A 27024-nucleotide genomic window follows, 5' to 3' on the forward strand; every position below is an offset into this window, starting at 1 on the left:
TTCAAATTTTGATTAGAAAATACTTTACAACGTATTAGATTAAGCGTTAACTCTTGATTCTTAGAATTTAAAGTCCTTATGCTTAATATTTTAAAGAGTATTCAATTCTCACCGTCCATTTTGACATAATTTATTTACTAAGTAAACGATATAAAAAAAAACTAAAATTTTATTCCTAAGAACTTCATATACCCTATATCATATTTAACGGCATCGATCGTTGATTTGAATGCCCTAAGATCGAAAACAACACTATAGTATGGGAGCTCCCGTACTATAGATAGTATAGTAGCCTAATTATATATATATATACTACTTATAAAAGCGTGAGTTTTGAATTTTTTTCTCTTTCCCAAAATTCCGGTCCCTATTAATATAATTCCAATTACATACTAATAATATCATTCATTCAACTTTAATGGAATAAATCACAGTCGTACAATTTTTATTTTATTTTTAAATTATCATAAAATATATTAATTCTTAGTCATTAGATCTAATCTAATAACTGACGAATTAAGTATCTGTCACTTTTTTTACCTAAATTGCCTCAAATAATACGTATCAAATTTTCTTTTTTATATGCATGCCATATCTTCTAATAACCGCTGCCCACATAATATCATATTTTATAACAAATAATATTTGCAATTAATTAATAAAAGTTAAACTTTATTACAAATGTGTGGGTTTTATAACTTTAAAATTAATTAAAGTTTTAAACTTAATTTTATAATTAAGTGTAAACTTTAATATTTGGTTTAAATTTTAAATTTCAACTAAACTATTCGAATAAATTTATCTATTAATATTTGAAATATGAGATATTTTTTTCAATAAAAATATAACATATAAATTTACAATTTAAATTTAACTTTGTAGATAAATATGATTCACAAATTGATATTGATTTGAGATATATTAAAATAATTATTGACACAGACAACAACTTTTTTTAGTCGGAAAAATATTGCATTTCATTGCGAGAATAATGAAGGAAATTTAATACTTATCCAAATTTTTGTCAACTGAAGGATATTTGCTGCAGAAATTTTTCACAAGCGCCCCATAAAATATATTCCATACTTATAAAAAAACGAAATCTCTATGCCAAATATTAAATATTTGTATCTACTATTCTATATTAGCTAATTAAAAAAAAAGGTTTGAAAAATAAAAATAATTTAAATAAAGCTTATCAACATCATACTTTAAATTTTAAATATTGGTTCATAATTTCAATGTAATATTAATATTTTAATTTTAAAAATTGAATATTAATTAAATTATATATGATGGGTGTGTAACAGTATTTCAAATTGAAAAAATTAATTAATTTGAAAATATATCAATTTTGAAAAATAGATGGATGATAAATAAATTAATGTCTTTATAATTATTTATATTGAATTATGGATTCAAAATTAATTTCAAATTGAGTTTTATTCATAAATTTAAATCTGAATTATTAATTTAAAATTTAGAATTACTTCAAATTTTTTAAAATTTGGATAAACATAAAAAAAAATAATGTTAGAAAAACTAACTGATAAATAAATATATCCCACATAATTACTTAATTAAAATATTAATATAAATTTAATTTAATTAAATGTTACGTGCATTGCATGTGCACTATAACTAGTATATATTATATATATATTATATATATATATTATATATATTATTATTATATTATAGTGGAGTTATAATAGAGTTTGGCTACAATGCTATTAATATAACTAAGCACTTGTGCTACCGAGTTTTCTGCCGTTAGATCAATATTTTTTATCATTTTCATCTGTTAGATCATACTATTCAACTAACCACTTATTTAATCCTAAGAGACGACTATCATTCTAACCGCATATCACTAGCACCAAGGGCCGACAACTTAATAGCACTAACAACATTGGTGCTATTAATAGTACTCCAGCATAATTCATTATAATATTATAAATAGTACAACAATAGTATTTATTATTTATATACCAGCATTTCAGGTGCACTCTCTCTCTCTCTATATATACACACATTTCTTTTAAGGCTAGCAGGTATACTGCTGACACAGTCACGCTTGATAAACAGACCAAGAGGTCCATTAGGATCCATCACATGGTCCATGTTGGCTTAAACCGACTAGTATTTTGTGTAACTGACAAAAGCGATTCGGAATGAGTATTAATCGACACGAGCCCAGCCCAGCTCGGTTGTGTTCGCTCGTTGACACCCCTACTCCTTTCGCACCCGTTGACTTTCCATCACCTGCCTCCAACCCCGCACATCCAAAACTAGTACTCCCGATTCACGAACAACAAACAAATCAATCAAACGCCGACTTTTCCATGGCCACCTCCTCCGCTGCTTCGCTCGCGAAGCGTTCCTTCCCCTTCATCGCGCTCTTCTCCCTCGCTTATCTCCTCCTCACCAAGCGCCGCATCCTCCCTGCATCCCCATCGTCGTCGTTCTCCTCCGAACCCTCGTCGTCGCCTCCCACCATCGACGACCCCAACTCCCAGGTCGAATTCGACTTCGCCCCCTTCCTCCGCCTCTACAAGAGCGGCCGCGTCGAGCGCCGCGTCGTCCCCGCCGTCGTCCCCGCCTCCCCCTCCGCCGCCCCCGGCGGCGCCGCCTCCTTCGACGTCGTCCTCGACCCCCTCACCGGCCTCGCCGCGCGCCTCTACTTCCCCGTCCTCCCCAACGCCGCCGCCGGTGATGGGGATCCGGAGCCGAAGCTCCCGATCCTCGTCTACTTCCACGGCGGGGCCTTCGTGGTCGAGTCGGCGTTCTCCCCGACCTACCACCGCTACCTCGACCTCCTCGTCGCCCGGGCGCGGATCGTCGCCGTGTCCGTGGAGTACCGCCTCGCCCCGGAGCACCCGCTCCCGGCCGCGTACGACGACGCGTGGGCGGCGCTCCGGTGGGCCGCGGCGAACGCCCGCCCGGGGAAGTTCCTCGCGCGGTACGGCGACCCGGGGCGGATCTTCCTGGCCGGGGTCAGCGCCGGCGGGAACATCGCCCACAACGCGGCGCTCCGCGTGGGGAACGAGGGGGTGAGGGTCGCGGGGCTGGTGCTCCAAAACCCTTACTTTTGGGGGAAGGAGCCCGTGGCCGGGGAGACGCGGGACGCGGGGGTGCGGGGGAGGTTGGAGAGCACGTGGGGGTTCGTGTGCGCGGGCGCGTACGGGATCGACCACCCGTACGTGAACCCGATGGGGGGAACGGGGGAGGGGGAGTGGGGGCGGGGGATGGGGTGCGGGCGCGTGATGGTGACGGTGGCGGAGGACGACGTGTTCCGGGCGCGCGGGGTGGCGTACGCCGAGGGGCTGCGGCGGAGCGGGTTCGCCGGGGAGGTCGAGCTCTACGAGACCCGTGGGGAGTGGCACGCCTACTTCCTCACCAAGCTCGATTCCACCAAGGCCATGAAGGAGATCGACGCCGTCATCGCCTTCATCAACCGCCCTTGAAGGGAGCTCGATCCGAGCGTGCGTTTGTACACATAGTGTAGGTGAGTTTGTTTTTGGCATTTCGTCGAACACTTTGGCCCCATTCCGATACGTTGTATTTTGTTAAAGATAAAACTTTTTACAATGTTTCAGTGTGTCGCCACTCGGCTCAAGCATTGTTGTAATATCTAAGAGATGTTAGGATTATATTGAAAAAGTAGTTGTAATTTTACAATATTACTGTTTAAGAAATAACTTTTTCACATTAACGTTATTTTTTAAAAGTATAAGAAAAATAATCTGAACTCTAGAATAAAAGATTGTATGATCACAATCATCTTTTACCCGTAGAGTAAGCATTTTTCATATTTTGAATTGTTATACATGCCCTTTAGATCCTAAGTCACATTAACATCAGTGTACTTTAAATCATCATTCATTCAGATACCGAATTTCTCCTTTAAACTTGATGATTAGTGTCGTCTTTGTATATAACTATAATTTCCAGATATATAATTATGAAAGTTAAGATCTCGCGCGAATTTATATGCATACAACTCATTTATGAGAGACATGTCTTTTCCCAACAAGGGGGTAATGGGCCTTAGCATTGCAGATAAGTAGAGCACAGTAATTTTCTTTTTTATTGTGGTGTATATAATATAAAATAAAAAATCTTACTCAATATATCTATTATACCCTTAAAAACATCATCTAATTTTTTCTATGCGTAAGGATTCATTTGTTCTTTATCTTTTCTTTTTTTTGGGAAAACTTCAAATACCCCCCTTATGGTTTCACTCTTCTCACTTTAGTATCATGTGGTTTCAAGTGTACCAAGTTAGTACTCTATGGTTTTGCACTTTTTCACTTTAGTATTCTGTAGTTTAAAGTGTATCAAATTAGTACCTTGTGATTTTGCACTTTCTCACTTTAGTACCCTTTGGTTTAATATTTCATTAAGAAAAAAATAAAACTACAGGGTACTAACTTGATACAAAAAATAAAATCACATAGCACTAACTTGATACAAAAATAAAACTACAGAGTACTAACTTGATACACTTTAAACCACAGGATACTAAAGTGAGAAAGTGCGAAACCACAAGATACTAACTTGATACATTTTAAACTATAGAATACTAAAATGAAAAAGTACGAAACTATAAGGGGGGTTTTTGAAGTTTTTCCTTTTTTTTTTTTTCCACAAGCTATGATTTTCCAAGTTTGGACTTTGCACCTATGAAATGTGGACTTTATGAACTAATGCCTAATTCATTTTATTTTATTTTGTATTGATTGATGTAAGGAATATTTTATTAAATAATTAAATTATTATCGAATAAATAAAAAAATTTATTGTTAAGGATGAGATCAATTCAGAATCACTTTTTTTCTTATTCTAGCATGCAAGCAATACAAAAAAATAAAGTTTTGCTGAAGTATAAGATTCTAGTATGGACTGTTGGGTTAATATCCGGAAAAATAATAGAAAGTAAAGGTGTAAAAAAAACCTACATTCTTTAATTTTATTTTTTTATTAGGTACTATTTTAAATTGAAAACATGATAAATAAAGCGATAGCAAACTATCGTTCTCTCAGAAAAAAAATTTCAAGTTGTGGTTTAGAGGAGAAAAATAAAAGGATTTAATTGGTTAGTCCATAAAGTGTATTGTGCATTTGTTATGACCCCTAACTTTCTTTATTTTCACAAGTTTATATAGTTTTGACCGTTCATTTTTCAACTCTTCAATAAATTTGATAATAAATTTTAAAATTTATAAAATTTAGTTTTTAAACGTTATAAATACTCTAAATCTATTTTAACAGTTCAAATTATCGATTCGGAATTCTTATCATCTAAAATGACTTAGAAGGACGAATGCCTCCATTATCCTGAAAGGATAGTAGCTAAACTCTTTTTATTTACTATAATTGTTATTTTGCTTATAAATTAAATTACTGTTTTAGTATGTTCTAACTACTTATTCAAACATAAAGCTCTGTGTCACTTACTTTTGTCCTCAAATTTTTAGTTATTATAAATTATAACTTATAGTTTCTAAAATTTGATGTAGTGGTACAGTGAAAGAATGTGAGTCATGTGCCAGTATTACGATAAATTAATATTTAGTGAATTACGATAAAATTTGAGTCAGTGACACGTTAATATTTAGTGAATTAAACTATTTTGTAAAATTTAATCACAATAAATTAGAAAATTTGAGTTAAAAACTACAAAAAGCTACAGTTTGAAGGCGAAAATATAACATCTCTTATAGCTTAAGAACCAAGCGTATAGTTTAGCATAAACGAAATAGTATATATTACAAAAATAGATTTCTGTAAAAATTTGTAGTCGCTTAAAGATTTTTGAGAAGTACTATCTATACACTCTATATGGGACAATATATCCTAATCTTAGAATAAAAAGTTTTAAAAATTTTGAATCAAAATATTTGATAAGATTAGCAAATTAATTGTAGCCCTCAAAGATTATAGATTTTTTTTTTTTTTTGAGAGATAGATAATACGCTATCTGTTTCGTTTATTCCATTTAAAAATAAACTTAACTGTAAATATAAATCAATTAAAATTCAAACTTGAGATCCCGAATATCAATCATCAAGTCCTTCACAAATTGCTGTAGGTAACAGTTCGATAAGATTGTAGAATGTTAGAATGTAAGGTTTATAGTCGTGCTTTCGGTGTGCAGATAAAAGTAATGCTGTTTAATGATTGATCTTCGCTCTTTCATGATTGAACTTCGCAAGTCGCGCTTCAAAAAGCCGATAAACGTGGCCCAAGCAAATTATTACAGCACCTATGCAAACCCCGCTTCAAACATTTCAATTTCAATTTGAATTGAAATGGTGATTGTTTTACTTTGTGCTTCAGTATCACAAGACAATGATTGGACTGATAAATATGGACAGAAAAGTGAGATTAAGAGAGTCAATTTTTGCTAAAAAAATGTTTAGTTTCTTTTATTAGATTGTTGATGCGTTAGCAGATATACTTGAAATTTTTGACTTCAAGCATAAATCTAATAAAAATCTTAAATATAGAAGAAGATTCATATAGTCTTGAACTAATTTGTATAAACTAATAAGAAAATACTCATATTATATAATCCTAATATATTAACAATTTAGAAAAATAAGGGAACGTTCTAGTACACGTGATAAAGAATTCGATAATTGATATTTAAAATTTGAAGTTCGAATTTAGTTGTTTCATATTTTTCAACTAAATTTATTTCTAGAAAATGAACGACTTTTTTTACTATAAATAAATGAGATTCATGAATTTTGGTTAAATCCAATAAGTGTTCATCATTTAATATGTCAATTACAGTAAACCCCCCCATTATTGTGCTAAATTAATTTCAGATTGCTAGAATAGTTGTAATTACTCCATGAATAACTAGTGATATATGAATTGACAGCACAATTTTAGTGACCAGTTCGAACTAATTAAGGTAGTTCTTATATTATCTCAGATTTACTTAATTTTAGTCAGAATGATCAAAACTAAGCTTTAATTCTCTACATTTGTTAACAAAAAAAACCAGGAGCTAAGCATTTTATCTTTTGTATTATGTCAAACACTGTTAAATTTAACACAGACAATTCATTTGACCAAAGTAGATTATTCCAAATTATTTTAAAATAAACCTACCATTTTACCTTATTCTTTGAGAAGTACTTTTTTTTTAAACTATTCTTAAAGAAAATAACTAAATATAATTTTAAGTATTCTATAAAATTTAAAAAAAATATCAAATCATGGATAAAACTTTTTTTACTCATCTGTATCCTAAGATATTGAAGTATTTCAAAAATAAAAATATTTATTCTTTCAAACATCATAATATTACTAAAACATCCTTGAGTTTGGCACAATGTACAAGAAGGACAACTTTTTCTACACTCCCAACCTTTTTTTCGTGTTGGTAGGTTAACGAATTGTATGGTTGCATGCGCATCAAAGTCAGTTAAGTTGAAAAATTAGGACTTTCTCCTAGTTGTTTGGATGCTCAAAGTCAGCAAAACCACTCTTAGGCTTCGTTTGGAATTACGAAAAAATTACGTTACGTGCGGTTAGGGGTGGCAATCCAGCTCGCTGTTTGCGAGCCAGCTCGTATTCGGTTCGAAATGAGCTCGAAATCGAATCGTTCGTTTAGTAAACGAGCCAAACACGAACTGAATTTTTCGATTTGTTTAATAAATGAGCCGAACACGAGCTGAGGTCAGCTCGCTCGTGTTCGGCTCGATAACAGCTCGAATACATATATTTTATATTTATATAACGCTCAATAACAGCTCGAATACATATATTTTATATTTATATAATTTATTTAATTTATATNAGGTAAATATAAAGCATAAGTCAATTATGAAAAGACTTATTTATCTGTAAAATTTCAAATATTAGATCAAAGCCTAATGGATAAAATTTTATATATTTATTTTTTATATATATTCAATCTAATCATTTTAACTTATTGTTCGTTAACCAGCTCATGAGCAAGCTCGTGTTCGGATTGTTTATTAACGAGCCGAACACGAGCTGAATTTTTCTGCTCGATACTGTAATGAGCTAGCTCGTGTTCGGCTCGTTTACACCCCTACGTGCGGTGAGAAATAATGATGAAAAAATATTCTGTTTGTTTTTGTACTTAATATTGCATTTTGTATATTACGGTTAGTCAGTTATGATATATTTTCTATGGTCCCATCGGAGAACGCACAAATATATCACTACATATTTTTTTTCAACTTCATTCTATCTAATAGCGTTAGATCTCCTCAATATCAAACTAAACCTTAATCGTAAAAATGGTGAAAGAGAACCTGAGTTTCTGTATGGCATTCATTTTCTACTCCACCGAATGCAAAGTTGAATAAATTCGACTTTGACTTTTTATGCAATATGTATCAAAAAACTCCTAAATAGTAAATAGCACTAATTCTCTTCACAAAACACCCCCTAATCCTCCATAAACGTGCTACTAGTAGCTAATTCACCTAGCTGTTTACTGTACAAAACCTTTATGGTTTGAGCCCAATTTATCAATAATTCAGCAATATTTTGACTTTAAAATTTAAATGCGTCGTCTATTTTAGTTAGTGTATACTTCATATAATTCTTATAATTATAAATTTAATTAGATGAAAATTTGAAGGCAGAATAATGTCGACTAACTTAAATTAAATAAATTATAATAATAAATAGTAAAATTAAAGTTTTAAAAAAATTAAATTGCTAATAATGATACATAGTTTAGAATAATTATCAACTAATTCCGTTTACCTCACTCTGGAGCTCCATTCCCATTGGATGAGCATCACATCTACATCAGGTGTTTGACCTGTGTTCAGGCCAAAGAAGACCACAGAAATTGCCGCTAAATTAAAAAAGAATCCAACTATTGTAAAATTTTCAAAATCCACAAGAAACAATAATATCTTGCACGTTCACTGTACCTTCTCCGCGCACCATTTTTTCCGCATAAATCCCATGTTCTCCAGCTAAAAGGAGCGACCAAAAGCGTCGCCATTAACGCCGATGCTTGTGTTCGAACGCATGGAGAAGCGCTCTCTCCCTCTCATGGCGAGGTGCTCGCTCGTCCCCTTCGTGCTCTTCTCCTGCTTCTCCCTTCTCTACCTGTTCACGAAGGAGTGGATCCCACCCTCGCCCTCGCCCCACCCGTCGTTTTCTCCCCAAATCCAAACCCTAACCCTAACCCCAACCCGGTCCTCGGATCCATCGCGCTCGAAGGATCTCGACGCCGAGGTCGAGTTCGACTTCGCCCCCTTCGTGCGCGTCTACAAGAGCGGCCGCGTCGAGCGCCTCCACGGCACCGCCACGGTCCCCGCGGGGCTCGACCCCTCCACCGGGGTCGCGTCCCGGGACGTCGCGATCGACCCCGCCACGGGCCTCGCCGCGCGCCTCTTCCTCCCCGCCGACCTCGTCCCCGGCGGCGGCGGCGAGGGGGGCGGCGCGCGGGTGCCGATCGTGGTGTACTTCCACGGCGGGGCGTTCGTGATCGAGTCGGCGTTCTCCCCCTTCTACCACAACTACCTCAACGCGCTCGCGTCGAGGGCGCGGGCCCTCGCCGTGTCCGTGGAGTACCGCCTCGCCCCGGAGCACCCGCTCCCGGCGGCGTACGCCGACGCGTGGGCGGCGCTGCGGTGGGCCTTCGCCGGCGGCGGCGGCGGCGGCGACCGGTGGGTGGCGGCGCGCGGGGACCCGGCGCGGGTGTTCCTGGCCGGGGACAGCGCGGGCGCGAACATCGCGCACAACGCGGCGGCGCGGGCGGGAAAGGGAAAAGTGAGGGTGGAGGGTTTGGTGCTGCAGAACCCGTACTTCTGGGGTCGGGAGGCGGTGGGGAGGGAGCCGAGGGAGCGGTGGATCCGGGAGGGGATGGAGAGGTCGTGGGGGTTCGTGTGCGCGGGGGCGATGGGGATCGACGACCCCGCGGTGAACCCGATGGGTGCTTCGGGCATGGGCATGGGGGGATGGGGGATGAGGAGGGCGCTGGTGACGGTGGCGGGGAGGGACGTGTTCAGGGAGAGGGGGTTGGCGTACGCGGAGGGGCTGAGGCGGAGCGGAGGTGGAGGGGTGGAGGTCTACGAGGCCGAGGGGGAGCCGCACGTCTACTTCGTCTCCAACCCCTGGAGCCCCGCCGCCGCCAAGGAGATCGACGTTCTCGTCTCCTTCATCCACCGCCGTTAGATTTAGGCTCCAAGGGGTTTGGGACTTGGGAGTCGGCGGCGACATTCTGGGCGTCGCCGGTTTTAGTCATGCGCTCGTTCGCGTGTGTAAACTGTAACGACGGTGTGGTGTGGCGTGCGTCTGGGTTTTTTTTTTTTTTTTTTTTTTTTTTTTGGGAAAAAAAACAAAAAGAAAAAAAATCTAAAGAGAAGTTTTCTTGCTGAAAATTTATTTTCCATCTTTTTATTCTCGGGAACAGTATACTCTCTATTTTATAATTTTAAAATAAAATTTAATAAAAAATCTCTTTTTTTTTGTTTTAGAATTTTATTTGAAATATAGAAATTATAAAAAGATGTTTTTTTGTAGATTTTTTTTTTTCTTCTCAGAATTTTTTTTTTTTTTTAATTTTTTTTTTACGTTCCCTCTGCGGTGTTTGGTTACTTGAAAAATTTTATGAAACATAATTTTTTTTTCTAATTTTTTGCTCGTTTGATTTCGAGTAAAATTATTTTTTCTATTCTTTTTATTTTATAGAAAATTATTGTTTTTGTTTTTCTTGATTTTTTTTTTCCTAAATTTTTAGACGAGTTGGAGAATACTTTAAATTATTGTTATTATTATTAGTAGTAGTAGTATTAAAGTTGCAGTAGTTTTTATCAAAAGAAGAATAAGGACATGATAAAGGCATTCAAGAACAGAATAATAAGCTTCATTTTGCATTTTTCTATTTTCTTGTTATTCGATGTCCTAATCAATAATGCGACATTTCGTAATTTATAATTAAATGCAACATATGACAGAAGTAAATTTGCTGAACGCACATTATGGAAATGGATTAGGATATGAATCCAAAATAAATTTAAATGAACAAAAAATTTATTAAGGACCGTCCAAAAGGTGAGATCACCAAATCCGTTTATTCAACCAGAGTACTAGCATCGTAAATGATGAATACTAAATTTGACAATTGCTTTCATGGTGTGGATGGACCCATAGAATTTTTGTTCAATTTAAACAAAACAACGCTAGAGATCTTGAAGCATTGGGCTCAACCAGAAATGGCCTTATCTTAAAACTGTTATGTACAGGAATTACATTGAAGAAACAACTGTGACGTGCCCTTAACGGTGCGTTTGGTTTGCGCTATCTTTTTAAAATTTCTAGTAATCTAATAAAAATAAAAAAAATGACGGTGTTTGGCTAAACGCACTAATTAATCTAGTTGGTAATATTAAATTTATTTATGAATGAGATGCATCCCAAAAAGTACTAATCTTATTCCTTTGAGGGAGGATGGATATCCTTATATTAATGGATTGGGTTAATTATAATATGTCTAGTCTATTTTTTTCTTCCTACCCGCCGGCTAGTTAATATTATTTTTCTTTACACTTTAACCTTATATCTCTCTCGAAACTTATCTTTTTCTCTCTAAACTTCCAACTCTTTTTCCCTCTCTAAACTAAGCTATTTTTCTCCTTTTTTTCTAAAATCTCAACCCTCTCATTCTCTCTAATCTCGACTCTATTTCTCTTCCTATTTCTTTAATTATGCTCTCTTTCTAATATATATTCTCTCTCTTTTTTTTCTAAAAAGATGTTGCATTTTTTTATAATATTATTTAAAATTAATTAAAATAATAAATTAATTAATTATATATTTTTCGTAATCTTAAATAACATTGACTAAATAATATGACCGTACGAACCAAACACCGAAATACTATATTCTTAGTAATAGGATGAATAGGAATAAAATTCTCGAATATCATTTTACTCCAAATAATCTTTCATAGTGCAAACCAAACGCGTCCTAAATTCAACATTAATCACCCCATCCACTAAACAAGGGTTACCAAGTGAACTCCAAGAACAATAGCAAACATTGTTCCTGTTCTGGGAGTATTGAAGCATACACTGTGACATGAAGGGCACAACGCCGCAACCGAGAAGCAACAACATTTGATCCTCTCAAGCTACCTCATCAAGCTACATGATATATTATTACCATAATCCTCTAGTTCCGAAAATCTACGCTTCAAAAACGAAAATTTTGAAGTAATGCAATAATAGAAACAAATGCCAGTCCACATTTTTGTACAGGTCCAGCTCCTTTACTGTATGTTGCTTGCCCTTCCCATTTCTGTGCTTCCTCTTTGAGCTGGTTCGTTGGTTTATAAATCGCCATAGTCGGCTTCTTCAAACTTTTAAAGAAAATGTGCGTGCAATTTTTGGAGCTCGATAAACTTTTCGACTGATTCTTCTCCGCTTTCGAGAGCATCCCACAACAACTTTCTCGATTCCTCGTGCCACTGGCTCTTCATTACAAGATTATAAGCATATCGCATTGCATGGTAACAAAAGGCAAGCTCAGCTTCTTTGCACTCTTCTTGCGATGGCTCATCTTCGTTGATAGGCTTATACAACCCTTTCTTAGCTTCTTTGGTCCACCGCTTCAAAATGTATCTTTCAGGAATCCTGTCCGCATTCTTGAGGTTAAGGGCTTTTAGCGCATGAGAACAAAGTACGCCCATCGTCTCAAACTTTTTACAGCTACAATTGACAAGCATGGTTGATGTGTCGAGTACCACGATACAGACTTTTGAACTCCTCCCCTGCATCTTTAACTCCAACCTATATAACGTGCCACCGCATGGAGTTTCTTCAACCGATGTAGCTCCACATCCATCGAGAAACTCATTCTCAAATACTTTGTAGAGTTTGTGCGTGTAAACTTGTCCAGCGTGCCTCAAAATATCGCTATGCTTGATTGCACGCAAAGGTTCCCGACGATTAGAACGATAATCCTCCTCAGCTTCATTTTTACGCCAATCTTCCACTAACTTCTCAAATGCTAGAATAAACTCCGTAAGAGAAGCTGATTTGTCTGCAATACCATTCAACACATTGTTCAGGCTCTCACCCCGCTGTGGAAGTTCAATGCCGCCGTCAAAAGCATCTTTGTTAAAAGCCGAGCTCCACTTATGTCGGATTTTGTGTAGGCTATTAATCCATGTGTGATCTTGTAAATTGTACTTGCAAAGCATTTTAGCCCATGCCTCCTCAAACTCCGTTTCTGAATTACATTCCTGAATACATCTCATGAACAGGTTTTGAAATGTTCGAGAAGAATTCAGAGTGCCCAGATGAGCAAGTGCTTTCTTTTGAATAGTCCACAAACAAAGGCGATGAGATGTATTAGGAAATACTTCTTTAATTGCTTCCGAAATTGCTTGATCTTGATCAGTTTTGAAGATCGATTTAGGAGCCCGATCACCCATCGATTCCAAGAATGACTTGAACATCCACACAAAGGATGCTTTCGTCTCATCTAACAAAAATGCGCATCCAAACATGACGTTCTGCCAATGGTGGTTAACCCCAAGAAATGATGCGCATATCATGTTATATTTGCTTGTGCGATAAGAGGTATCCAATACCACAACATCACCAAAGCAGTCATAATCATCTCTGCTCCGACCATCCCTCCAGAAAAAATTAGTCATTCGACCTCTCAGATCCACTTGCACGTCCCAATAAAACATGCCCTCCTCATTGGCTCTACGCTTGAAATGGCCTACAAGGCTCTCAGAGTCTTCCGTCGCAATCAATGTCATCTTTGGCACGCCAGCGTAACCCCTTTTTACTTCAACTTTTTTAGCTCCAGTACCTTCTTCACCCTTAGAGGACTGCACATTGCTTGTTGGGGTTCCAGCATTCGCCGCTGGATCTCCTACCCCTGCCTTAGCTGTGCCGACCGGCCTTGCAGATCTCAACAAGTGCCTTTCTTCTGGTTTGGCCAACTCATGGTTATGCTCGGGCACGAACCGAATCACCTTCCACCGCCCCTCCTCATCAACTCTAAATCGGACCATGGCTTTGCAATTAGTTCTATAATCCGGCCGGCAAGCGTTCACATCAGAAGGCAGCTCGTCGTATCTAACACCTTCCTTTGAGCAATAGTAATCTTTTGTACGGATATTTCTGGTCCCCACAAAGTAGTTCTGCTTACCCTTCCGAACGCTAAAACCCATGCGATGGCCGTAGTCGCAATACAACCTGTACGCCTCTTCCTCACTATTCACAACTTGCCCCAACAAGTTGTTGATTCCGGCCCGACGGATCAAAACAAGGGAAGTCTCGATTTCCTTTTCCGCCTCTTCTCCGTCCTCCTTCTCCACCTCTTGTCGGTTATCTCTGCTACCGTCAAGCTGCATACCCTCTCCAGCATCTTCAATGACATAACTAGAACTCTCCATCACTACAATTTTCATCGTTTGGTTGAGGTGGTATGTTAAGACAAAAATCAACACAAATGAGCAAATTAAGCCAATGCAACTATCGGCTGTTTGGTTCCTCGGAAAATTATTGAAAAAAAGTTATCTGGAAAAAAACTTTTCTCATGGAGAACCACTTTTACAGTTTTCCGCCCCGTTTGGTTTCCAGAGAAATAGTAAAATTGTGGATTCTAAATTGGAAGGTCCAACATACCTTTCCAACATCAGTACTTTACTGTGTGTCTCTCTCTCTTTACATACTTGATGCAACTTCAAACAGTAAAATTGTTGTTATATAATTGTAGATCGATTCTGCTGTGTAAATTTAGAATAGTTTCTCTAATAAGGTTCTAGAGTTTCTAATAAAAAGCTCCAATGAGATCTTAGGCCCCTAAAAACTAAGCTCAAATTTGAGCTTCTGGTGCCAAACAAGCGCTACACAGTACTCAAATCCTACCTACACAAATACAAAAAATAACTAATTTTTCACCGAATTTTTGAACAAACCAATCATCAAGAAGGGAACTATCAAGCCAATTTGATCAAAACCTAATTTGTTAAAAAAAAAAAAAAAAAGAGAGACCATCAAAAGGCTCACCGATTTAGGGCAGAAGATGAAACTGAATCAGATATAAAACGAGCAGAATCGCCTCTAAGAACCCACAAAACCCTAAAAGAGCTCCGATTTTTTTGGCCGAGTGGGTTGAAGAGGTGAAGGTGATGAAGCGAGGGAGCGGAGGAGGAGGAGGAGGAGGAGGCGAGGAGGGAGAGAACGGAGTCTCTAACCACGGTTAGAGTGGGAAGTTAAAAAAAAACCATGGTTCGGGTACGCCGTACACGTAGAACGGGTTAATACTAACTGACGTGGCATGATTTGGCTGGACAGTCTAGAGGATGAGATGGTAGAGCCGGTCTACCGGTCGGAGGCTCATAGACAATGGGCCTAATTCGCGGCCCAAATACTTTTTTTTCAAAATAATTTAATTTATAAACAAATAATAAATCATCATGGATTAATAAAATTAATCAGAAATTGTGAGTACAACTAAAATATTATAAAAAGAACGTAGTGTCCAAAGGATTAAACTGCGTGCACTTATATTTTTGCCAGTAACTTGATCATTAGATAAATTGTCAACACCTTTTTCTTAAATTTAGAACATTCAAATAGACAAAAGGTCGTTTAGAATGAAAAAATAGGGAAAGCTGGTGCTTTCGACAAACTGGCACCGTCTTTTCAGATTCCGCATTTGGCAGGACAAAATCAGAAATAAATAAATAAATAAATACCGTGATGTGCTTCTATTTCGTTTTTTTGATAGATAGCATGTTATCTATTTCGTTTATTTCATTTAAAAATAAATTTAACTAAAAATGTTAATCAACTAAAATTTAAAATTTAGAATCTTAAATATCAATCATCAAATTTTTTATTACTTATGTTAGGAACGAGGGTTTACTTCGTATAAACTTCGGACGGAGCTCAGGACTTTTGATATGTTTGGCGCTGGCGACTACGCTTTCCACCTGCCCTGTGTTGAAGTTAGCGTAAGATTGAAAGTCAGTGGTTCTTCGAGGTTAAGATTTTGTCCAATCAAATACATGCTAAAGTCTGTAACCTATCTCTACCTACAAAAATAATCTGTATTGAAGCAGTTATTTCTTACATATTCACTCAACTATAATATCTAAATATTCAAAAATATAAATTTATTATTATTGTTTTATATAAAATTTAGATTAAAAAAAAATATAAAACATACTTCAACTATTATCTATTTAACCCGACTATTTTATCTTTGAAAATTTTAATTTTACTGATTTTTTAATTTATTTGATTTACACCGGTCGGTAACTCTTTAACTTTAAAATTTGAATATATTTACATATTTAGCTGGTATATTTTATGTAATTCACATAACTATAATTTAATTAATATGCGAAGAATAATCAAATGACTTAAATTAAGTAAATTAAAAGTAGTAAAATCAAAATAGTATATATAACTCAAATAAATTTTACATAAATTAACTTAGAATCAATAATACCTAATTAAATATGTTGGTATCAGATACGAGGAATTATTAACTCCAATGGGGTTCATTCCATTTATTTCACACACCCACCATCCTCTTCTACCCTCTACAATATTTCAAGTTTTTATCTATTTATTTATTTATTTTTTCCTCCTTCGTGATAGAACCACTCAACAACCAAACTTTAAAATAAAGAAACACAATAAAACCTCCCTCACAGTACAAATCGTGAACTAACCTTCACCCTTTATTTTGGGGACCTGCATTTGCTTTTGTTTTTGCTTTTGCTTTTGCTCTCGCTTTTGAGCATCGAACTCCTCCTCCTCCGTTTACTTTTCTCAACTCTTCGATGGATCCCGACTCCGAAATCCAGTGCGAATTTTTCTCCGTAATCCGCCAATACAAGAGCGGGCGCGTCGAGCGCCTCTACGCGTCCGAATCCGTCCCCGCCTCCACCGACCCCGAAACCCTCGTCGCCTCCAAGGACGTCTCCATCGACCCCCTCGCCTCCACCCTCTCCGTGCGCCTCTACTTACCCCCCGCACCCCAAAACCCTAACCCTAACCCTAACCCTAACCCTGAAAAGCTCCCCATCGTCGTCTACTTCCACGGCGGGGCCTTCGTGATCGGCTCCGCCTCCGACCCCTTCAGCCACCGGTACCTCAACCGCATCGCCGCCGACGCCGGCGCCGTCGCCGTCTCCGTGGACTACCGCCTCGCCCCCGAGCACCCGCTCCCGGCCGCGCACGACGACGCGTGGGCGGCGCTCGAGTGGGTCGCGTCGCACGCCCCCGGGGGGCCCGGGGCCGAGCCGCGGAGCGCGGGGACTTCTCGCGCGTGTTCCTGATCGGGTGCAGCGCCGGGGCCAACATCGCCCACAGCGTCGCGCTCCGCGCCGGATCCGAGGGTGGCTTGGGGCGGCGCGGGGTGCGGACCAGGGGGATGATGCTCATCCACCCCTACTTCGACGGGAGCGCGCCCGTCGGGGAGGAGGCGCGCGCCGACCCCTCGCTGAGGGCGAGGGCGGAGACCTTTTGGAGGTTCGTGTTCCCGGGGACGAAGCGGGGGCTGGACGATCCCCTGGCGAACCCGTTCGCGGAGGGAGCGCCGAGCGTGGAGAAGCTGGGGTGCGAGCGCGTGGTGGTGGCGGTGGCGGAGAGGGACCATCTGAGGGACAGGGGGAGGTGGTACTACGAGGGGCTCCGGGCCAGCGCGTGGCGCGGCGCGGCGGAGCTCGTCGAGTCGGAGGGCGAGGGCCACGCCTTCCACGTGCTGCGCCCCGCGTGCGCCGCCGCCCGGGAGCTCAATGCGCGCACCGTGGCTTTTATTAACAGCGATTGATTGAGAATGAAAAATTATTTCTTTTATTAGGGTTTATTGTGATGCTCTTGGTCATGGTACCCCTCCCCACCTCGCCACCTTTGTTGGAGTGAGTGGGAGTTTTTCATTTTGTGTGATGATTTAGCCTTTTGGAGTTTGGATGCGTAGCTCCATTTGGTTATTCTAATCGAGTCCTTTTCGTTTAATAAAGTAGTTGTGTGGAAATTAAGATCGTGCTTGTCGCGTCACCATCAAGTTTTATCACTGAATGCAAATAAGGGTGGTTTGGATAGATATAATTATAAATACAGTACAGTTAAAAATGTCATGCAGTTCGAATAACAATACATATCTTGTTTTGTTTGATATAATAAAAAGCACAATAACTATAAATAATTTATTTAATTACCTACAGTTAGGAAATAATTTTTTATATTTTATTATTTTATATATATAATAGTTAAATTACCTCCAATACAAAAAAAAAAAAGTATGCATTTGAAGTTAAATATATTAAACCAAACATCATATTTGTATTTATAGATAGTTACAACTGTCGTATAGTTACAACTAAACGACTCCTAAATTTTGTTTATGTGAACTAACTATATTTAGAATTTAGAAGCACGTATATAATAATCATTAAGGTAGTGTTTGGTTCAGGAACAAGGGGGGAATAAGCTCTTGTTCCCCTCTTTATTCCCAAACGTAATGTTTGGTACCCGGGAACAGCAGTTCCAGGGTTTCAAGAACAAGCTGGTATAAGACTGAAACTGATGTTCCACCTTTTTCCTGGAACAAGCTTGTTTCTTGATGAGAACAAGGTTAATTAAAATCTAAATTTAATTTTAATGCCAGTAAATTATTAATTAATCTAATTAATATATTTAAATGATTATTTATTGCTTTAATAATTAATTAATTAATTAATTATTTATAATTAATTAATAATAATTAGATAATTATTATAATTAATTTATTATTTATAATTATTTATTAATAATTATTAATAATTATTATCCTTAATAATTAGATAATCGACATTATTATTAATTTATTATTTATAATTAATTATTGATAATTAGATAATTATTATTATTAATTTATTACTAGTAATTAATTATTAATAATTATTATTATTTATTAATGAATATTAATAATAATTATTATTAATAATTAGATAATCGATATTATTATTATTAAAAATTAGATAATCACTATTATTAATAATTAATTAATTATTATTATTATTATTAATTATCAATTATTATTATTATTATTAATTAGATATTCAATATTATTAATTTATTATTTATAATTAATTATTAATAATTATTAATACTCATTATTATTTATAATTAATTATTAATAATTAATTTATTATTTATTTTTAAGTAATATTTTGATGTTAATTAATTATATAATATAATTTTAATTTCAAATTATAACTTTTATTTCTCTTGTTCCAATCTAATCATCTAAATACTATTTATCTTATTCATAACAACAACCTAATTTTTATCCAAACGCAAAATTAGTCTAGTTCCTACTTATACCTGAACTTATATTTATTTCTGCAACTAGTAGTTCTTATTTATATCCGAACCAAACACAGCCTAAATTTCTTAGCAAAATTTTCTTCATAGGAAACGCAAATAAATTCACATACACAAGCATCATACGTTTCGCCCGTCGGACTACTCTGTACACAAGTTGATCCCACGCGTATTGACTCTTGCCATCTGATCGACAAGTAAATAAATTTCACGTGTATAGAATAACCACCGCAGTGAATACGGGCCCGAAAATGTAGCTGTATGGAATCTGGCAGTTGGTATTATTAACAACGCCCTAAACTAGCTCACCAAAGATAGCTACAATCTCCTATGCCCAGGCCACTTGTTGTTGTTGTCGTCGTCGCCATTGTTAATTACTATAATCCATGGACACTGACACTGACGCCGACGTTGACGCCGAAATTCTATACGCCCTTATTTGGTTGGGGGTTAAGAGGTGGAATAACCCCTTAACTCCCATATTATTTTCAAATACTTTCAAAAATGGATGGGATTAACTAATCCCGAACTAATCTCACTAAACTCCAACCAAACATTATTTTCTATTCATAATAACCCATTATCCTTCTTATCCCACCTACTCTAACCAAACACTATTTTTCACTATACTGAACTAACTCCAACCTCCAACCAAATACAAAAATACTCTAATCCAATCTTAACCCTGAACTTAACCTTATCCCCAGAATAACTAGCTTTTTCTTAACCCCGAATCAAACGGTAGCTATTTACTTCCACGGCAGAGGCTTCGCCATCGGATCCGCCTTCTGCTCCCACTGCCACGGCGTCCTCAACCTCCTCCTGAAACCGTCTCCATTCTCTCAATATTGTGATGCTACGGCGTTGATTTTGGGGCAACCTTGATGGCGACAAAGCCCATATTATGCGATCTCTTAGTAATTGAATATAGACTATTCTTTCATAGTGAAAGAAAAAAAAATTAAATTAAATTTGAGTGTGTGATCAATTGTTTTCACAAATCAATTAAGGTCAATATTTTAATCAAAACAAATTAAATTTTTATGATCTTCACAACTTCAAGTTTAAATCATACATTTTGTCCTCAAATTATGAGAAAGTAACACTTTGGTACGTAATCCAAGTTTAATTGATTGTAATTTCAAACTCAAATTTTCTAGATTATTATAATGGAGTCTCAAGATCCAATTTGGATGGTTGAATGATAATTTGATATTGATGTAGTAGGGATGCAGCATTTTAATTATTCTCACATCATACAGTAGATTCATATTAATGTTATATCAGCAATATATTAATATTCGGTCAGTTATATTGAATTTTAAGATTTGAATGTAATAAATCATAATGTTTAAGACAAAATTCATAATAAATTAAAGTTAGATGGCCAAAATTACAGTTTAATTAGAAAAAAATGTAATTTATCATTATAGGTAGTCCACCCAAAATTGACATGCTCGATCCATCAATTATTTGATTGGACAGTTCGGTCAAATGTTGATATTGATCCGATCAATCAATTCATGTAATAAAATAAGAGTTTAAATAATTACCCCAACTTAGTTTAACTCATTTTTCTTTTGCAACTCCCTAGTTTAAAAAATTTTACTTTGTGCCCATATAATTTAATTTATGTCTCCAAAGTACTCTATGTCAAATAAGGTGGCAGCATGAAATTTTTTTAAAAAATCTCAAATGACAAAAATCAAAATTACGCTAAACTATAGATAGGCAAAATAAAATCTTTTAAATCACAAGGCAGTAAGATAAAAGTTAGGTATAACGCATAGAGGCAATTTGAAGTTGATTCTTTAAATAAATCTAATTCTCCTAATCTATAAATCCATTTTTCTTACCCAATTTGCAATCTAACTTATTTTGTCTGAGTATATATCCTAATCCGAAATTGATTGATAGTTGAGTTAGAAAACTACTCAAGACACTTTAGAGGTAATATTTTATAACTTGAATTAGCTGGTATTTAAACATAAATGGTCTAAATCAAATCGACCTAATAGTTTTTTTTTTTTTTTTGAGAGATAAATAGCACGCTATCCGTTTCGTTTATTTTATTTAGAAATAAATTTAGCTGAAAATGTGAATCAACTAGGATTCAAATTTGAGTCTCGGGTACCAACTACCAAGCCCTTTACCACTTGCTCTAGGGACGATCGGTAAATCGACATAATAGTTGCATGTCAAGATTGTACCGCTATATAGAGTGAGGCTACTATGCTATTGGAAGCACGGAGCCTTCCGTGTTTTCAGCTCGTTTTCGATGTTGCGACTTTCGAATCGTCGATCGGCTCCGTTAAACTTGATTTAGAGTATTTGAAGTACTTAGAAAATAAATTTTATGATTTTACGATATCATTTGCCTAGTGAACGAAGGGGCTCAAAATCAACAGCTGAAAATAAAAATCTTATAAAATATAATAATATGATATTAAAATTTTAAATCAAAGATATTGATCTTGTTTTATATAGTATAAAGAATTTTCTATCAAAATTTCACGTGATTTGGATATTTCTACACCGTTAAACTTGCAAACGGCTCACTACGGCCATTGAAATTTGTTGATTTTGAGCCCATTCGATCACTAGGCAAATGATATCGAAAAATAATAAAATTTATTTTCTAGGTACTTCAAATACTCTAGATCAAGTTTAACGGAGCCGATCGACGATTCAAAAGTCGCAACATCGAAAACGAGCTGGAAGCACAGAAGGCTCCGTGCTTCCGATAGCATAGTAGCCTCACTCTATATATATATATATATATATAGAGAGAGAGAGAGAGAGAGAGAGAGAGAGAGAGAGAGAGAGAGAGNAGCACTAAGCATTTGGTATTATCGATAATATAGTAGCCGGACTCTTTCTCTCCATATAGTCCGACTATTATACTATCTATAGTACTAATTGTTTTGTCCTATCGAGTTTTCTGCTGTTAGATATATATATATATATACAGTCCGGCTACTATACTATCGATAGTACCAAGCCTTGGTATTCTTGAGTTTTCTACCATTAGATCCACCCTTTGATCATTTCCACCCGTTAGATAATACTATTAAACCAACCACCTACTCAACCATAGGAGACCACTATCAATTTAAGCGGGGACCGCTATCATTCTAACCGCATATCTATTCATCCAACGGCCGAAAACTCAATAGTACCAAAGGCTTGGTACTATTGATAGTACAGTAGCATATCATACATATAGTATATATATATATATTAGGAGAGAGAGAGAGAGGAGAGAGAGAGAGGAGAGAGAGAGAGAGAGAGGAGAGAGAGAGAGAAGAGAGAGAGCAGCGGCTGCTGTGCTCTCAGGAGCACGGAGCCTCGTGCTCCTGAGCCGTTTTCGATGATGGAATTTTCGAATTGACGATCAGCTCCGTTAGACTTGATCTAGCGCATTTGAAGTTTCTAGAAAATAATTTTGCGATTTTTCGATATCATTTACCTAGTGATCGAAAGGATTCAAAATCTATAATTTTTAATGGTGGATATCTGGCCGTTTTCAAGTTTAACGGTGTAGAAGTATTCAAATCAGATGAAATTTTGATAGAAAATTCTTTATACTATCATATAACAAGATCTATTTTCTGATCGAAAATTTTAGTGCTATATCACCACTTTTTATAGGATTTTTATTTTCAGCCGTTAAAAATTATTGATTTTGAATCCTTTCGATTGCTAGGTAAATGATATCGAAAATCGCAAAAATTATTTCTAGAAACTTTAAATCCTAGATCAAGTTTAACGGAGCGATCGTCGATTCGAAAACTCTATCATCGAAAACGCTCAGGAGCACGGAGGCCTCGTGCTCCTGAGAGCACGCAGAGCCCTGCTCTCTCTCTCTCTCTCTCTCTCTCTCTCTCCTCTCTCTCCTCTCTCTTCTCTCTAATATATATATAATATATATAATATATGAGTGAAGCTACTATGCTTCTAAAGCACGGAGCTTCCGTGCTTTCAGGTTGTTTCGATGTTGCGACTTTCAAATCGTCGATCGGCTCGCTTAAACTTGATCTAGATATTTGGAGTACCTAGAAAATAAATTTTATTATTTTTTCGATATCATTTGCCTAGTGATCGAATGTGCTCAAAATCAACAAATTTCAACGGCCGTAGTGAGCGTTTGCAAGTTTAACAGTGTAGAAATATCCAAATCACGTGAAATTTTGATAGAAAATTCTTTATACTATATAAAACAAGATCAATTTCTTTGATTTAAAATTTTAATATCATATTATTACATTTTGTAAGATTTTTATTTTCAGCCGTTGATTTTGCCCTATCTTCACTAGGCAAATGATATCGTAAAATCATAAAATTTATTTTCTAGGTACTTCAAATACTCTAGATCAAGTTTAACGGAGCCGATTGACGATTCAAAAGTCGCAACATCGAAAACGAGCTGGAAGCACGGCTCCGTGCTTCCGATAGCATAGTAGCCTCACTCTATATATATATATATATATATATATATATATATTTCTTTGAGATAAGTCAAAAATAAAAAAGAAAAATCCACAGGACCATGCGCTCAGCCCATAATCAAGTCGAAAGGATTTAGGCTTAATTTGGTATTGAGACCTATCAAACGCTATTAGATAAAATGGACTTGAGGAAAAAGTATATAGGGATATATTTCTGCGTTCTTTGATGGGATCGTAGAAAATATATTGTAAACGACTCATCGCGATATACGGAACGCAATATTACATGCGGAAACAAACAAGGTATTTTTCCAACGTAGTGTATTATTTAATAAGAAGAAAACCATTTTAAAGATAATTTGAAATAATAATATTGCAAATTAAGTTTAAATTTATAATTTGAAGTTAATTTTCAAAATATAAACTTTACGTTTAAATAATTAATAAAAATTGGGTTTATAACTATAATAAAAATTAGATCGAAATTTAAAATTTAAATTTGATTGACATATATTTTTGAACTTTAATGTTGTTTCAATATTGAAATAACAATTTGGATTTTATTTTCAAAAATTAAAACTTTTTATTTAAATAAATAATAAAAGTTGGGTTTATAACTGCAGTATAAATAAAATTTGAATTTAAAATAGAATAATATTTTTGAACTTTTATATTATTTTAATATTGAATTAACAATTTGAATTCAAAATTTATTACTCGTTTAAAATTTAATTTATACTATTATAATTATAAATATAAAGTTTAAACTCAGGTTAAATTTTAATTTTGAATCCAAAGGTTAGTTACTTACCGAATTAGCCACTATCTAATTTCATAAGTAACAAAATTAAATAAGAAAATAAAAATTTATTGGATGTCATCAAATTTGGTATTTGACTAGCATGTTTATAAAATTATAATTGATCTTGATTGGTAACTAGATTACTAACATATAGAAATCAATCATAACAATGGTTAGATTTAAATGAGTCAGCATATTAAAGCATTTCTCCCAAAAAAAAAAAAAACATATTAGTTAAGTTGGGAAAAGTATGCTTGAAACAACAACAAGAATAGATCCTGATTCTTGAGCGGGGAAACAACGCTGGGTAATGGACTAAATTAACTTATTCTATCGTAAAAGAAGACCGCTGAAAGAGGGACGATCGTTCAGACCACCTTCCTACTGGTGGAAGGGAGTACTAAATCTAAAAGATATTTATAAATGGGAAGCATTTTATAAGCTGAGTAACGGACGAAATATCGACTTTTGGGAAGACCGCTGGAGCAGGGAAACAACGCTACGTTCGTCGTTCCCCGAGTTGTTTAATTTATCTCCTCGTAAAAACCTGAAAATCAGTGACGGTTTGAGTAGCAATGGTTGGTGCTGGGAAACGATTCTGAGTGGTGACATCACTGTTAATCCTAGTGCGTACCCTGGCATTACAGCACTTATGAACAGGATTTCCAATGCCCCTATTAATTAGGGACAGGACAGTGTACACTGGCGTTGGAGCACTGACGGACGTTTTACGGTGAAGTCAGCTTATTCAGCTCTGCGTGACGGAGGCACGAAGGATGCACGTACAAGTAGGATTTGGTCACTACGCCTATCCCTAAAAGTGAAAGTGTTTTGTTGGCTTTTGCTTAAGAAGAGGCTTCTTACAGCTGACAATTTGGTAAAGAGAGAATTGACCGACAACACGAAATGCATGCTCTGCGGATTGGAAGAGGAAACGGTCAACCACTTATTCACACAGTGCATAATTACCAGATTTCTTATGGTAACGACCCAGGAGGATGTCCAGTTAGGAGATCTAGGTGAGGAAGTGCCTCAAGTCTGGGATAGATGGGTAGGAAGAACGAGAACACATCCGATCGCAACCGGTCTTACAGGAATTATAGCCTGCTGGTGGGTCTCTTGGGAATCTAGGAATAAAGCGATCTTCGGAACGACACAGAGCGACCCATCCGTCGGTATTTATAAGATTAAGCAGTTGACAGACCTGTGGAGGAAACTTAGTCCAGTAGAGTGACCGTACTTTTTTTTTTTTTTTTTCTTCCCACCTTTTGTCGAGGCCTTGCTGCCTCACCCATGTAGCTTAATTTACTTACTGAATGAATGAAGCGGGTAGCGCGTTACCTTTTTCTCAAAAAAAAAAAGAATAGATCCTGATTTGTATAAGTGAAACAAGAACTTTAAGAAAGTCATTTCCCTTATGTTTTTTATATTCTATGCCCTTATAGTTGTCATTTCCCTTATGTTTTTTTAACAAAAACATGCTTATATGAGCCATTGTTTTTTTTTTTTTTTTTTGAGAGAGATAGATACTACCCTCTTTATTTATTTTATTTAAAATAAATTTAGCTAAAAATGTGAATCAATTAGAATTCGAACTTAGAACCTCGGGTATTAACCATCAAGCCTTTTGCCATTTGTGTTAGAAACAGTCGATATATGAGTCATTGTTACGTGTTGAATTATTCAAAGTTGGCGGTTTGTCGCAACAAAAATAACAACGAAACCATCGTATTTGTATAATTATATTGATAAGATTCGTGTCTAAAATTGCACCAATGAGAGCATAAAACAATCTAGATTTTTTATTTTTGCAGGCCCACTAGAATTTTGTTGGCTTGTCCCATGTAGTCCTCACGAAAATGAAATATATAACCTTGAGATACTGTGTAAAAGATCAAAATTCATATTCTTTCAAGGAACATTTAAGAGTACTGATCATTGTTGACAAATTATCATCTGTTTTCAATTAGATCAATCTTTTGGATTGTATGATGTTAAAGCCGGTTCTAAATCCTGGTATTCGCATTTGATGGCATATATTTTTGCTCGTTAGCTCATTAACTTTTGTAATGATTATTAGCGATTAAGCTAAAATATAAATAACTCTTTCTGTAAATGCCAATTTTTTTATTTTTTCTTTAATTTTCAAGAACCTATATTTTGCTGCTTCAAAACTTTAAATTAGTGTACTTAGCCCCCACCGTCAGGATTTTTTTACTGTTTTGTTGATTAATTAAAATCTATAATTAGATATACTGAAAATTAATATTTTTTTTCAGAATAAATAAGGACAATTAGGATATTTTACTATTTTTGTTAACGCTGTGTGCCTCTAAAAGTATTTTTAAAATTTTAAGAATGTAAAATATAAATTTTGATAGTTAGAAGATAAATATTTAATTATTTATAGGAGAGT

The 27024-nt window shown here is 36.1% G+C and overlaps 3 protein-coding genes and 1 pseudogene across 3 annotated transcripts; 3 read left to right on the plus strand and 1 right to left on the minus strand.

Annotated features, from left to right (window-relative positions):
- On the plus strand, positions 1997-3697 carry LOC109711414 (probable carboxylesterase 7). The gene has a single exon (XM_020234429.1). It carries the CDS (start codon positions 2175-2177, stop codon positions 3465-3467), a length of 1293 nt encoding a protein of 430 aa, XP_020090018.1. The 5' UTR covers positions 1997-2174; the 3' UTR covers positions 3468-3697.
- LOC109711409 (probable carboxylesterase 5) lies at positions 9045-10307 on the plus strand. The gene has a single exon (XM_020234423.1). It carries the CDS (start codon positions 9061-9063, stop codon positions 10186-10188), a length of 1128 nt encoding a protein of 375 aa, XP_020090012.1. The 5' UTR covers positions 9045-9060; the 3' UTR covers positions 10189-10307.
- On the minus strand, positions 11915-15662 carry LOC109711761 (protein FAR1-RELATED SEQUENCE 5-like). The gene is made up of 2 exons (XM_020234972.1): positions 15045-15662; positions 11915-14430 (listed from the first exon to the last, which is right to left on the minus strand). The coding sequence occupies exon 2, from the start codon at positions 14426-14428 to the stop codon at positions 12377-12379; it is 2052 nt and encodes a 683-aa protein (XP_020090561.1). The 5' UTR covers positions 14429-14430; positions 15045-15662; the 3' UTR covers positions 11915-12376.
- On the plus strand, positions 16734-18098 carry LOC109711167 (annotated as a pseudogene).

The sequence above is a fragment of the Ananas comosus genome, linkage group 6 (assembly GCF_001540865.1).
Source record: "Ananas comosus cultivar F153 linkage group 6, ASM154086v1, whole genome shotgun sequence".
In the NCBI taxonomy this organism is placed as follows: Eukaryota; Viridiplantae; Streptophyta; class Magnoliopsida; order Poales; family Bromeliaceae; genus Ananas; species Ananas comosus.